This window comes from Saccopteryx leptura, chromosome 2 (genome assembly GCF_036850995.1).
Source record: "Saccopteryx leptura isolate mSacLep1 chromosome 2, mSacLep1_pri_phased_curated, whole genome shotgun sequence".
Lineage (NCBI taxonomy): Eukaryota > Metazoa > Chordata > Mammalia > Chiroptera > Emballonuridae > Saccopteryx > Saccopteryx leptura.
The window spans coordinates 238,025,117-238,039,504 of NC_089504.1; the positions used below are offsets into that span (position 1 = coordinate 238,025,117).

At 47.5% G+C, this 14,388-nt stretch overlaps 2 protein-coding genes across 3 annotated transcripts in view; both read left to right on the forward strand.

Moving 5' to 3' along the window:
- The first annotated feature begins 348 nt into the window (after positions 1 to 348).
- RPLP0 (ribosomal protein lateral stalk subunit P0) lies at positions 349 to 4,479 on the forward strand. The gene is made up of 7 exons (XM_066370780.1): positions 349 to 505; positions 2,220 to 2,395; positions 2,497 to 2,584; positions 2,703 to 2,849; positions 2,965 to 3,150; positions 3,727 to 3,867; positions 4,247 to 4,479. The coding sequence occupies exons 1-7, from the start codon at positions 452 to 454 to the stop codon at positions 4,406 to 4,408; spliced, it is 954 nt and encodes a 317-aa protein (XP_066226877.1). The 5' UTR covers positions 349 to 451; the 3' UTR covers positions 4,409 to 4,479.
- A 1,214-nt stretch (positions 4,480 to 5,693) lies between these two features.
- Positions 5,694 to 14,388, forward strand: part of GCN1 (GCN1 activator of EIF2AK4) — a 61,314-nt gene continuing 52,619 nt past the window's right edge. Inside the window, exons 1-4 of one of the 2 annotated variants that reach the window (XM_066370787.1) lie at positions 5,694 to 5,730; positions 10,576 to 10,678; positions 13,614 to 13,677; positions 14,207 to 14,338. In XM_066370787.1, coding sequence (XP_066226884.1) covers positions 5,713 to 5,730; positions 10,576 to 10,678; positions 13,614 to 13,677; positions 14,207 to 14,338 — 317 coding nt within the window. In that variant the 5' untranslated portion in view covers positions 5,694 to 5,712. Of the gene's footprint in view, positions 5,731 to 9,127; positions 9,283 to 10,575; positions 10,679 to 13,613; positions 13,678 to 14,206; positions 14,339 to 14,388 lie in introns of those variants that run through there. The other variant, XM_066370786.1, reaches the window with a different exon arrangement.

The window sequence follows — 14,388 nt, forward strand, 5'->3', positions numbered from 1 at the left end:
ATACTTTGCCAGACGGGCGTCGGCGCCAGCCAATAGATGGGGGAGCTGTTTGAGGCTTCTGATTGGCCACTTTATTTACTTATAAAAGGTGCGGGCCGGCACGCGGCCTTCCTCTTGCCAGGCGTCCTCGTGGGAGGTTCGTTCTGTGGTGGAATGGCGGGGGGGAGTGGTGGTGGGAAAGATGGGAGTCTTTGCGGAGAGACTTGGAGGCCGCGGGGTCCAGGCCTGTGCGGCCTCGGGCTTCGGCAGCAGCTCGCGCTCTCCGAGTGGTGGTGGCAGCGGCAGCCCCGGCCAGGCCGGCGGGGGATCACGCGTGGCGTGGTCTACATAGGCCTTTGGCTTTGAGTCTGGCGGGGCGGTGCGGACGGGTGTCCGGGTGTCTGAACTCCCTCTCTCTCTTCAGTGACATCGTCTTTAAACCCTGCGTGGCAATCCCTGACGCACCGCCGTGATGCCCAGGGAAGACAGGGCGACCTGGAAGTCCAACTACTTCCTTAAGATCATCGTAAGTGCGGGGTGGGTCGCCGGCTTAAAGAGACAGTCAGCTACCATGTGCTGAGCTGCTGAATTGGGCTATTGTAGAGAAATCTCATTTAATATTCAGAACTGCCAAAGATCTGTGTGCCACCCCCACCTGTCGCAAATACCCCGGCTCAGGCAGTTTAAGGGGCTCCTAAGATCACTAAATGACATCATTCTTAGCTTTGTCTGGCATCCATATAGCTTTCAAAATACTTTAACTTCTCTGCTTACATCTTTGGGGTAGGAGGCAATGAATGATTCATTATAAAAAGGAAAGTTGTTGCATATTTAGTTCCTGTCAGTCAAGAAATACAATGTTCAAATGAATGTCATCTGTAGAAATTCCTTGGAGTGGGCTCTCCTACCTGGAAGTTCTGACTAGGCTGCTTTTTAGGCATTAGGCCCCATTGTGGACCAGGTCTAGATCTTTGCCCGTTTACCATGCAGGTTTTCAGACACAACACTTAACAGTATTGTACAATAATTATATACCCACAACCTAGATTCCACAAGTAAGGTTTCGTTGTATTTGCTTTATGCCCTGTTCTGAATGCTTGTAAATCCATCCTTACTTGGAACAGTTTTTTCTTTTGAGCTATTTTTGTGAATGGGAAACAGAACTCATAATTAGAAAAAGTTCAAGTTTTTCTGGTTGAAGGTACAAACCCAGTCTTCACTAATCATATTCAGCAAGCAAATCTTTAATGCAGTGTTTCTCAAACTTTGAAGTCGGAACACATTTAAAATCCTACAAATAATTGTAGGCGCACTATATACAAATTTCTGAGAAACATGTTATAATAAGTCAAATATTAAAAAAACAAAGTCCAAGCATGCTATTATGGCAATTAAAACAAATAAAAAAGTTAAATTTATTCTGACATCAAAAAACATTTTTGTTAAATTTCTTGTTATGCTTTTTAGAATTCGTAAAAGGGGTTAAAAAATAAATGACAAAATTGTCTTTATATATATATATATATAGATACATTCTTAGTAAGATTTAGTAAATTTGGCAGGTTCTGGTGCGAATGCTTTTTTATTCTTGTATTTAGCAGAAACATGAGCCTGATGTGTCCTGGCGATTTCTTCAATGTTTGGGCATATATTTGAAAGGCAAACACATTTCCTTGTCAGTACATTGAAGAATTCCTTTCTTTTTACTCTCAATTGTTTGAGTGCAGAAAACCCCCACCATACAAACCACCTTAACTTTACACCAAAGGATGGAAGAAACTTGCCTCTAGTTTTTCCGGGGAACATGGGGGTTAGTGTAAACAATCCAGCACCACAGCTTAACAGCCTTTTGCAACCTAATCAGGCAAATGAGGTGGGTGGTTGGGCAGACTGTCAGCTTATAGCCAATTCCCCACATCTCTGTCCCCCCAAAATCTAAACTTCAAAAACCCTGTTGGTTTTTTGGTCCCCAATAGGCACATATTTCTCTGGAATACTATAGGGCACACCTGGAAATCTAGGGCACACCAGTGTGCCCTGGTGCACACTTTGAGAACCATTGCTGAAGAATCTGGTGGTAACCCAGGTGGCTCCTAGTGGGAGGAGTTGGCCTGTCTCTGAGTCACTTCAAAAGCTCAGAAGATAGGGAGTGAGATGGAAACCAGCCAGTGTGGGGTTTGGTTTCTCCTGATGTTTTTTCCTCCTGTTAAACTTGGCTCATTTCTGGCTGGTTTTTGTAGCAACTTCTGGATGATTATCCAAAATGCTTCATTGTGGGAGCGGACAATGTGGGCTCCAAGCAGATGCAGCAGATCCGCATGTCCCTCCGCGGGAAGGCCGTGGTGCTGATGGGCAAGAACACCATGATGCGCAAGGCCATCCGAGGGCATCTGGAAAACAACCCTGCTCTGGAGAAGTCAGTTAACTCTGGGCCTCTTTGTCTTCCCCTCTCTGCCCTTCTCCTGGAGAAGAATGGTGCTGAAAGGTGACCGCCTCTCTGAAAACTTCTCTTTGTAGACTGCTGCCTCATATCCGGGGGAATGTGGGCTTTGTGTTCACCAAGGAGGACCTCACTGAGATCAGGGACATGCTGCTGGCCAATAAGGTAAGAGGAGAATCAGGTTGGCTCAAGAGACCTTATCTTTTGGTTTCTTAAAAGCAAAATTGACCATTCTCAGGTTGTATCTGTGGAGAGAGAACTCACCATTCTTGTTTTTGTTCAGGTACCAGCTGCTGCCCGTGCCGGTGCCATTGCCCCATGTGAAGTCACTGTGCCTGCCCAGAACACTGGTCTGGGGCCCGAGAAGACCTCCTTCTTCCAGGCATTAGGCATCACCACTAAAATCTCCAGGGGCACCATTGAAATCCTGGTGAGTGGACCTGGCTTGCAAAAGCTAGCCAGGTCAGTAGTAGGGGCTTCCCTTGTTGGTGGTCTGTCTGTTGGATGTTCAGGTGTTAACTGCCAACTGTTACCTTGACCTTCAGAGTGATGTGCAGCTGATTAAGACTGGAGACAAAGTGGGAGCCAGCGAAGCCACACTGCTGAACATGCTGAACATCTCTCCCTTCTCCTTTGGGCTGATCATCCAGCAGGTGTTTGACAATGGCAGCATCTACAACCCGGAAGTGCTTGACATCACAGAGGAAACTCTGCATTCACGCTTCCTGGAGGTACATGCTGCCTATTCCGGCCATGCCTTTCTTACATTATTGGCTGAGACCATGTCTAGCTTCAGACTGAATCCTGGCCACTCTTGAAACCAACTGTATAACTAAGGACAGTCGTTTAATCTGTGTGCCTTGGTTTCCTCATCTGTGAAATGGCATTAACGATAAAAGATTGTTGAGGAAGAATGAATAAATGAGTGTAAAGCCTTAGAATGGTGTTGGGCACATGGTAAGTGCTATTCTAGGGCTTGTAATAACACATGATAAACTCTAGCTACTATTTGGAAATCTCACTAGTGGGTGAAAAGTTCTCATCTGGCATTAATTTCACATTTTTCTCTCGAAACTCAATAGTTAGGTTAACAGTTTATAGTTTTTACAAAAAGGGGGGGCTTTTGTAGTAATTACCATCATTCAGGTATAGGAAACACTTATGTTGGGAATAAGGATAAAAAGCACTTATGAATTATTAGGTCTGAATTGCCTTGCCAAATGCTATCCCAGCAAGTCTTGTCTGCCACCAGTATCTTTTTCTCTAAGATATCTCACCTAAAACGTAACTTTTCCCTCCCTCCGTAGGGTGTCCGCAATGTTGCCAGTGTATGTCTGCAGATTGGTTACCCAACTGTTGCATCAGTACCCCATTCTATCATCAATGGGTACAAGCGTGTCCTGGCTTTGTCTGTGGAGACTGATTACACCTTCCCACTTGCTGAAAAGGTAAAAACCTCCCGGGACCATGGTGGGTCTTACAACAGGGATAAATGGCAGCCTGCCGAGGGAGTGCTTTTATGATCGTGTTTTACATAGACACATTTTTAAAAAGTATATTTGAGAGGTTGGAGGCAGGGGAGGTGTATGCTTGACTTTAGAAATGGCTAGAGACTCTGAAAAGGGTTTAGTTATGGGATTAATCTAAGCCAGCGGTTCTCAACCTGTGGGTCGCGACCCCGACGGGGGTCGCGACCCACAGGTTGAGAACCGCTGATCTAAGCTCATCAGGCCATGCCCGAGCTGTTGTTCTGACTGGTCGCTTTCAGGGAAAGCTGATGCTGGTTGGTGGCTGACTATTTTGACTGAACTTCTCCCCTTGCTTCAGGTCAAGGCCTTCTTGGCTGATCCATCTGCCTTTGTGGCTGCTGCCCCTGTGGCCGCTGCCACCACTGCTGCTCCTGCTGCTGCTGCAGCCCCAGCCAAGGTTGAAGCAAAGGAAGAGTCGGAGGAGTCGGACGAGGATATGGGATTTGGTCTCTTTGACTAATCTCCAAAAAGCAACCAGCTCAGCCAGCTTTATTTGTGAAACAAAATAAAGGCTTACTTCTCTTAAAAGTCTCTGGACTCGTCATTGTGTGTGTGTGTTTTAGATTTTATTTATTGATTTTATGGGGTGGAGGGGAAGCGAGAAGTATCAACTCAGGTGCTTCACTTTAGTTAATTGATTGCTTGTTATCTGTGCCTTGACCAGGCAAGCCCAGGGTTTCCAACCAGCGACCTTGGCATTCCAGGTTGATGCTCTGTCCACTGTGCCTTTTTGAGGCTTACAGTATTTTATTGTATACTAGAAACTAAAACCATGGTAAAACATTTGGAGTTGACATGGGTATCTTCTTTATGTAAGTGAAATGCTAGTCCAGCCAGCATTCACTGTATTTTTTATTATACTAGAATTATTTCTATGTCCATGGACTAGACTAGTCTGGGTTCCTCTAAGATTCTTTGGGTGGGATTGATGTCACTTAAGCACTCAGTGAATGCCAGGGTTTTTCAATCTGGGTGGTGACAATGTTAAAGAGAGAAAAACATCTGATTGTTCAAAGGGTCAGTGTGAGTCCTACAAAGATATTTGTTGTGACTTGATTTCTGGTCAAATTGAAAGCCATTGCTAATAGAGGGCTAGTAAACTAAGCTGTGCAGACTCTATTCTCTAAATTAGTCTAGCGTTGGCAGAGCTGCACGCTGAATTAAATTTAGACAACTCCAAGAACCAACCGTGAAGCCTTTTGATCCATCCAGCCTCCGGACCCCATAGCCCTGGCTTAAGAGCCGGGTTTGGAACTCAGCATTCCCCTTGGGCAGGCTCTGGGCTCCCCAATCCTTCCCTTGTTTTCTAACCCCCAGGCCGTCCATCATTGGATTGCAAACAGGACAGGATTCTAGTTCCCTGTCTCCACTTTATCTAGTTAATTTCCTGCCATTTAGGGCACAGTGCGTTTCTCTAAAATATGAGACCTGCTTACTCCAGTAGGTAGGAGGCTGCAGGGCGGTTTCAGTGAGTTACAAATTCCCAAGAGACTCATCTCCCACGAAGCCAGGCTGAGAAGGGCACCGGGGTCCCGGGGCCGACCGAGGAGCGGGCCCAGGGGTGAGGCTTTGATCGTTGAAGGTGGGCCCAGTCACCGGATCCGTCCGCCCAACTTCCAAGCCCCCGCACTGTAGCGGCCACGCCGTCCCGCTCGGGGGCGCCAGGCCGTGGCCACAGCAGACCCCGGGCCTCGCCCTGCCGCGTGGGCCCGCGCCGTGACCCGGAAGCGCTCCGGAACCGCTTCCGGAGTCAGCGCCGGTAGGATGGCGGCGGACACGCAGGTGAGGCGGGTAGCTGCGGGGCCAACGCGGCCAGCGACTGGGCGCGGACGGCGGCCTCCGGGCGGGACCGTGCGTGTCGCTAGCCCCGGGGTGCCAGGGGTGGCGGCTGCGGTGGGCGCGTACCCGGGGCCGCCTCGGGCCGGCTCCCCTCGGCTCCGGGTCCGTACCCGGCCCCTGGCCCGGGCGGCGCAGAGCGAACCAGGGCTCGAGGAGTGAGTGGCTCCGGCCTCGGCTTCGGCAGATGGATCCCGTCGGGGCCACTCCCCAACCCTCAAGTAGCCGAAGTTCATCACTTTTCGGAGACTCCATTTCTCCGAAGGCTCTCGGCAGTTAGCCCAGCCAGCGCCAACTGTTCCTTAAACTTAACATCAGCAATTGTTTCTGGAGCACCTACTACGTTCAGGGACTTACAGCATAGTCTTTGGATTAATACCAAACTGATTTGAGCCCCAGCTCGTCCAAGCCGATGAGGCACCGGGCAAGTGACTTAACCCCACCAAATCTTTTCATCTATCAAATGAGGTTAAAATAATGCCGATCACACAGGTTGTTGCGGGGTGCTGGATGAGATGAAGTAGAGCTCCTCCCATGTTGCTTGTTGTTATTTGGTCCAGGGTTAGATTAAGAAAAATAGTAACAACAAAAATTGTTAGTACCTAGGAAGAACCTTGTCACCCTTGAGTGTTGTTAGCTGTGGGTACCTTGTAGTTCAGGGAGGGACTTGAGAAAACTTTTTTTGTTTCACCCCAGCCTCTTTTGTAGTTGTGCTTTCGAGCAAGAAGACACCATTAAGGGAAAAAGAAGCAGGTGTCTAAAGGAGGCTTGGCTCACTTGGGTCTCCCGGGGAAGGAAATTAATCAGATATGATATGGTGGCCCTGATGCCACCTAAACATTCAGAAGATATTTACAGAGAGTCTCCCATGTCAGGGGTGGATAATTGGTTTCAAGCTGAGTTATCTGGACAGCTTAAGTCCGTCCGGTATATATATCTAAAGAGGTTGGGGGGGACACATGTTGAAGGTTTAACATTAATACTCTAAAGTGCAAAAAAGCCCCCCAAATCTGTAGAGCTGTATTTAGTATGGTAGCCACTAACCACATGGCTAATTAATAGCCAAATAGCTACTTGAGTTAGTTAAAATTAATAAAACTAAAAATTCACTTCTTGAGTTGTACTAGCCACATTTCAGTGCATGGGTAGCATTATGTGGCAAGTGGCTACTGTACTGGACAGTGCAAAAGAACATATCCATCACAGAAAGTCCTAGTGGACAGTGCTACTCTAGATAGAAACCTGTGCAATTTCAAGCTGTTTGCATCTGATCTTATGAGCCAATGACTTTTCTTTTTTTCTTCTTTTTTTTTCTGAAGCTGGAAACGGGGAGAGACAGTCAGACTCCCGCATGCGCCAGACCGGGATCCACCCGGCACGCCCACCAGGGGCGATGCTCTGCTCCTCCGGGGCGTCGCTCTTTTGCGACCAGAGCCACTCTAGCGCCTGGGGCAGAGGCCAAGGAGCCATCCCCAGCACCCGGGCCATCATTTTTGCTCCAATGGAGCCTTGGCTGCGGGAGGGGAAGAGAGAGACAGAGAGGAAGGGAGGGGGTGGGGGTGGAGAAGCAAATGGGCGCTTCTCCTATGTGCCCTGGCCGGGAACCGAACCTGGGTCCCCCGCACGCCAGGCCGACGCTCTACCGCTGAGCCAACCGGCCAGGGCCGAGCCAATGACTTTTCTGAAGGATCTTAGTGTGCCTTCCTTAGCTTTGTTCTGACAGAGTCTCTAAGTGGGTAACATTCATTTTCTGATTAGGAAAGGAAGAGTCTTGAACCTGAAAAGCTGTTTCATCTTTGTGAGACAAACTATAGCCAGGAATTTAATATTGATCAATATTGTCGTGGAAAGACAGCTGCGTGGGAATTGTAGGGTTGTGAGGATTCAGCAAGATAGAGTAGAGCTCCTTATGGAGTGGTAGAGAGTAGATTATATACACACATGCATTTTTGCTTTCTCTTCAAGCCTCACTAAAACTAGAAGGGGTTTAAAGAAAAATCCCACAAGGATTGGGGAAATGGGGAGCAGGCAACAGCAGCTAACTTTTGGAAGCTAGAAAATGATGAGTGGGAAAGGGTTTAGCAGACCCAAGGAAAATAAATACTAAGCCAACATTTAGGAAAGCTGAGAACCAACCCGATTTACATTGCATTTAGGTTGCTGAATCCGTGACCCAGGGGATTTGGAGGTATCAGCTAACTTCTGGAAGTGTGGGGGAGTGGGAGGGCCTAAACTAGGACGATCAATTCATTGATAGCTGTTCTCAGATGCAGTCAGTTCTCTAGCTTTCTTTCTCACCTTGGGTAATGACTGGAAAGTTTTATGTCTTGAGAGTGTAAGCAGGATCACTGGGAAGACTAGTGCAGGAGGTCCAGTATTTAAGAAAATAATTCAAGAAACTTGCCCTGAGCTGAAGGATGTCTTCCAGACCAAGAATAAAACACACATTCATGTGAAATTTTAGAATCTGGACACAAGGAGAAGATCCAGGAAGTTTCCAAGGGGCAAAAATCAGGTCTTCTACAAGGGATCAAGAATCAGAATGGCATTGGACTTCACAACAACACCGGAAGCTAGAACTCGGTGGGCAATGGCTTGTCTTCTAAAGGAAATCATTTCAACTTAGAATTCTGCATCCAGACAAACTTAATTAGGAGATGAGAACATTTGCAAACTGGCAAGGACTTCACACAATGGACACTGTGCTTCATCTACACACAAAAAAGATACATTTTTAGGGTCCAGTTATTGAGGATCACCTGCCAAATCGGGGCAAGTCAGAAAGCTGTGGGAGGGACTTCTTCGGGGAGATGGAATTTGGTAGAACCCCTGATCTGCCCAGATGTATTGAGATTTAGATAATTGGAAAAAGTTGGGGGATTGAATTAGAACAGATCAAACCAGGTAAAATGAGGTGAGGTGGGAAAGGGCAATTATGAACTTGAGGGTAATTAAAACCACAGGACAGTAAACACAGTTTAAGAAATGGAAGTGAATACTATTTATGTGTAATGTTAACACTGACTACTGAGCTAACCCATGTTATGAAACAGGAATTATATGGGGACCATAGGAGGGTATGTGTGATGGAGTAGGAGCAGAAAAGACAGCTATGGTTGAAAGGCAGTAAAGCTGAAAAATCAAGAAATAACAGCACAATCAAGTTATTTAGAGATGTGGAGATAATTACCAAATAATCAGCCAAATCGGTAAGGGAATAAGAGCAGGGGACTGGTCTTTATTGCAAACCTCCAAGAATTCTTCGACTTTGACTCTTTTAAGTATATGCATGTATGCCTATAAAGACAAAAGAGAATATTAAAACAAATTATTTATGCAGGTGACAGTTTTGGATATGAGTTTCTTCATTGCCAATAGACTTACAGCAGGGATAGAAGTATAAGGAAAACAGCATCAAATATCTCTCTGCACCCTTGCATCTAGAAGACCTGTCTGTGAAATGCACTTTAAAAGATAATGCACCAGTGTGTTACTCAGGTATATCATGCCCCACTCCATGGCCTGCCCACTTTGTAGAACATCTGTCAGGAGCATATTGAGGGATATTTGCACACCGCCCTCCTCTAAGTCTTAGGCTTATGTCCCAGTGCAGGGACTGCAGCTATGGTAACTGGTGGGGTTTGAAAGCTAAGGACTTGTTAGCATCAATTTATAGGCATTGGTTTCAGGTTTAGTTTTGAAAAGGGAGGTGCTGTGGCTCTCAATTCCAGCTGAGCATTGTCTTCTTGGAGTTAGTTGCTTTGCACCTGTGAAATGGGGATGCTGCTGCCTCCCTTAAAGGCTGGTTGACAGTGGTAGCCAGCTCTGTGCTTGGGATGAGAGTAAATGCTCTACATACGTTATCTCACGTGTATGTAGTTGTATGAGCCGTAACAGACATGAGGTAGGTGCTTTTGTGTGCATTTATCAATGGAGAAACTATAGACCAAAGGGAGGGCATAATTTGACTGAATGTCCACAGCTTTTAAGAGGCAGAGCTGGATCCAATCTCAACCTTTCTTCACCCTTTAGCCACTGTGTTTATTTATTTATTTTTTATTTTTTTTTAATGTTTTCTTTTTTTTTATTTTATTTATTCATTATAGAGAGGAGAGAGAGAGAGAGAGAGAGAGAGAGAGAAGGGGGAGGGGCAAGAAGCATCAATTCCCATATGTGCCTTGACCAGGCAAGCCCAGGGTTTTGAACCGGCAACCTCAGCGTTTCCAGGTTGACGCTTTATCCACTGCGCCACCACAGGTCTAGCCACTGTGTTTATGCCTCGCTTCTGACTTGCCAGGGTCCTGATGTGCCCCTTGTGGGAGGTTTATGTGAGAATATAGTGGGAACGTACATGGCACATGGTAGGTCCTCACTAGAGTTTGCATAATTCTGAACAGATATTTTCTGTCCTGAGGTTTTTCCCTTTTGTCTTGCCTATTTTTGTTCAAGTGTAAGTAAGTGACATTGACCAGTTGGCTGGTAGAGTTAAAGCTACATCTCAGTCACCGGTCGTTTTGCCCCCAGGAGACATTTGACAACATCCGTAGACAATGTGGATTGTTACAACTGGGGTGGAAAGAGCGGAGGAGTGCTGTTTCTGGGCTCTAGTGGGTGGAGGCCAGGAGTGCTGATAAAGATAGCCCCCCACCACAAAGAGTTATCTGGTCCAAAGTGTCAGCAGTGTGGAGGCTGATAAGCCCTGGGTCAGCAGGCTTGCCCCTGAATTCTGCACATACCCATTCCTTGTTTTGTAGTCTGACTGGTGCAACTCTCTGGACTTGGTCTTTACAGGTTTCTGAGACACTAAAGCGTTTTGCAGTGAAGGTGACGACAGCCAGTGTGAAGGAACGGAGAGAAATCCTCAGTGAACTGGGCAAATGCGTTGCTGGAAAAGGTATTTATTTTCCATCCTTATGGCCTAGTGATGAGTCCATTTCAACATAAGTGTGTCCTCTGTTAAGAATCATGGCCTTCTCTTCCCCTCTTTGTAACAACTCTATTTGCTTATTATAATCTGCATTGGAACAGTTGGATTAGTGGTGAGTTTATCCACGTAGGTACCAAAGCTTTATACCATTTTAACTATTTCAATTGGAAACAGTTGTAAAATATACTAGGTCTTTTTTTTTTTTTTTTAAGATTACCCATATATTTCATTTTATTTTATTTTATTTATTCATTTTTAGAGATGAGAGAGACAGAGAGGGAGAGAGAGGAGAGAGAGACAGAGAGAGAGAAGGGGGGGAGGAGCTGGAAGCATCAACTCCCATATGTGCCTTGACCAGGCAAGCCCAGGGTTTCAAACCGGCGACCTCAGCATTTCCAGGTCGACGCTTTATCCACTGCGCCACCACAGGTCAGGCTATACTAGGTCTTTCTTAAGTGATTTACCAGATGCAAACACATTTTCTTTATGATTGGGTCACCAATTGTGTTCTGCAGAACACAGCAAGAGGATAGCAGGTGATTGGCCAGGAAAGGATTTCAACATCAGAGAAGTGTGGGAGATGTCACATTTTCCAAGGCCCTCTGGGAGATTTACAACATATTCCAGAAAGGTGTTTTAATTTTATTAAGCTTTCTTTAAGCCTATATTTTCTTTGAACACTCCCCTGCCCCTTTTTTGAAAACCTGTTTGGAGACTGAGGAACACATTTTAGGAAATGATAAACACATACAGTCATCCTGACTTAGTGTCATAACTGAGGGCTGTCCTGTGGCGTACTGGGGTGTGTAAGATTCATTTGCCTTCATACAGTCAATCCTGATTAGTTTTTGAGTTTCCTTTGGTGTGTTTTTGCAGTACAGCAGTGGTTCTCAAAGTGGGGTCCCCAGGCCAGCAGCATCAGCATCCTCTCAGAACTTGTTTGAGATTCAAATTCTCAGCTCCTCCCCCAGCAGGGAGGTGGGGAGCCCAGCACTTGTGTTTTTTTTAATTTTTATTTTTCTGAAGTTGGAAATGGGGAGGCAGTCAGACTCCTGCATGCGCCCGACCAGGATCCACCTGGCATGTCCACCAGGGGGCGATGCTCTGTTGCAACCTGAGGCAGAGGTCATGGAGCCATCCTCAGCGCCCGGGCCAACTTTGCTCCAATGGAGCCTCGGCTGCGGGAGGGGAAGAGAGAGACAGAGAGGAAGGAGAGGGGGAGGGGTGGAGAAGCAGATGGGCACTTCTCCTGTGTGCCCTGGCCGGGAATCGAACCCGGGACTCCTGCACACCAGGCCAACGCTCTACCACTGAGCCAACCGGCCAGGGCCGGAGCCTAGCACCTGTGTTTTAACAAGCTCTGAAGGTGATTGCTGTGTTTGCTGAAGTTCGAGAACCGGGGTTCCCTAGAGTTGGGTCTCCCTTTCTGCCAGCTCTCACTTCTTATTAGTCAAGAGTCCACTTTCTACACCTCTTTCACCAAAATGCTCACCTGCTGCTTCTGATCAACTGCCGCCTGGTAACACACCCATGCTTATTAAAGCGGTGTGTAAGTGACATCAGTTGCTGTTTGTGAGCTTTTAAGAGAGTCTTCCTTGTCTTTTTTTTTTTTTTTTTTTCTTTTTTCTTTTTTCTGAAGCTGGAAACGGGGAGGCAGTCAGACAGACTCCCGCATACGCCCGACCGGGATCCACCCGGCACGCCCACCAGGGGGCGATGCTCTGCCCATCTGGGGCGTCGCTCTGTCGCGACCAGAGCCACTTCTAGCGCCTGGGGCAGAGGCCAAGGAGCCATCCCCAGCGCCCGGGCCATCTTTTGCTCCAATAGATCTCGGCTGCGGGAGGGGAAGAGAGAGACAGACAGGAAAGAGAGGGGGAGGGGTGGAGAAGCAGATGGGCGCTTCTCCTGTGTGCCCTGGCCAGGAATCGAACCCGGGACTTCCGCATGCCAGGCCGACGCTCCACCACTGAGCCAACCGGCTAGGGCCAAGAGAGTCTCCCTTGTCTTAATGCTTTATTTAGAGTGTGACTTTATGGCACATTCAAAAGTTTTTCTGGTCACTTTTCCCAATAGGGTTCTAAAAAACACTGTCATGTGATAAGTTACTATCTGTACACAGCTTCTGAACCATAGTGGATGGCTCTTCCTGCCAAATGACTGCTGAATACGACACTTTTTCCCATTTTATGGAGTAAGGAGGTCGGTGTGTATATGGGTGAGGTTTATGAACTTCTCAAGGCCTTTCAGGGAGATTTTGCTCTTTACTCAGCCTGAAATTCTACAGTTCAGGGTGAATTATATTGGTAAAACGTTTCTAGCCTTTGATGTGCAAGCTGATTGTGGGAAGTTATCTACCCACTAATGGAGTCATTACTTCTCAGCTTTCTAATTTTCCGAATCTGAGCAGAAACCATCGCACAGTGATTTTTATTCTGGTCTCTTCCTCTGTTAGGGAAGCGGGTAACCAAGTGAGTTAACCAGAGTAGGGTGAGATGTTTTCATCCAGGCTGAGGTGCTGAAGACTTCTGCAGTGCAGTGTAACCCCAGATGCAGATGGTCAGCGTGGTTTGGCCTGGCCCAGCCCCGAGGCCTCTCTGACGCTCACTCAGTCCTGCTTCATGTGCTTGGACCTGAGACTCGCTGATGCGTCATCTCCTGTGCCTGGTCGTTCCAGTCCCAGGCCGCTAGTGCAGCAGTCAGTGATGAAGGGCTCAGCTCTGGGGTCCAACGGGCTCATGGTCTAGCCATGGCTCAGCCCCTCACAGGTTGTGTGACCTGGTTCAAGCTGTGAACCTGTCTGAGCCTGACGCCTTGCAGAGATCATGTCTGATAGAATGCCTGGCTCACGCCGAGGCTCACGAAGTCATTTTGATTGACTGTTCTGTGTATACTCTGCTTTCAGACCTGCCGGAGGGAGCAGTGAAGGGGCTCTGCAAGTTATTCTGCCTGACCCTGCATCGATACAGGTGAGTCCCAGCCAAAGGCCCAGGTTGGGTGCTTTATGTGGAGAGGTGGTGGGAGAGGGTAGTGGTTAGAGCCTGACTGCCCAGGTCCAATCTGGGCTGTGTCCCATCGTAGCTTTTGGATCCCAGGCAAGTCACTTAGCCTCACTGTGCCTCAGTTTCCTCATCTGCGATGGGCTGATGCTGTTATCTGCCTCAGGTGGCAGCCAGTGTGAGGTGCCTGGAGCAGTGCCTGCCATGTCATGCATCAGTCATGCATGCAAAAGCACTTGGCCTGGTGTGAGGCCCTTAAACTCCTTAAATGGAGGTGTTGCCCTTCAGCTGTAATGGCTCCTTTGCCTTGATTAGCTACTTCCAGAATTCCTGAGGAGGTAGATTTGTCTAGTTACTTCTTAATCTCATCATTTATGATCTTCTGGAATGCAGTACAACCCAGTTTTCTTGGGGTAGACTAGCACTTGACCAAAGCCACCTTGCCCCTGCCCCACGTCTGCATGTCCACTTCTCCTCTTATCCCCTTCACTCCTTCTAGAGATGCAGCCTCCCGCAGGGCCCTGCAGGCAGCCATTCAGCAGTTGGCTGAGGCCCAGCCTGAAGCCACTGCTAAGAACCTTCTGCACTCTCTGCAGTCTTCAGGCATTGGCTCCAAAGCAGGTGTCCCCAGGTAAGTTTTAAAGATGGTGGCTCACAAGGGGTTGATGGAGTCCTACTCAC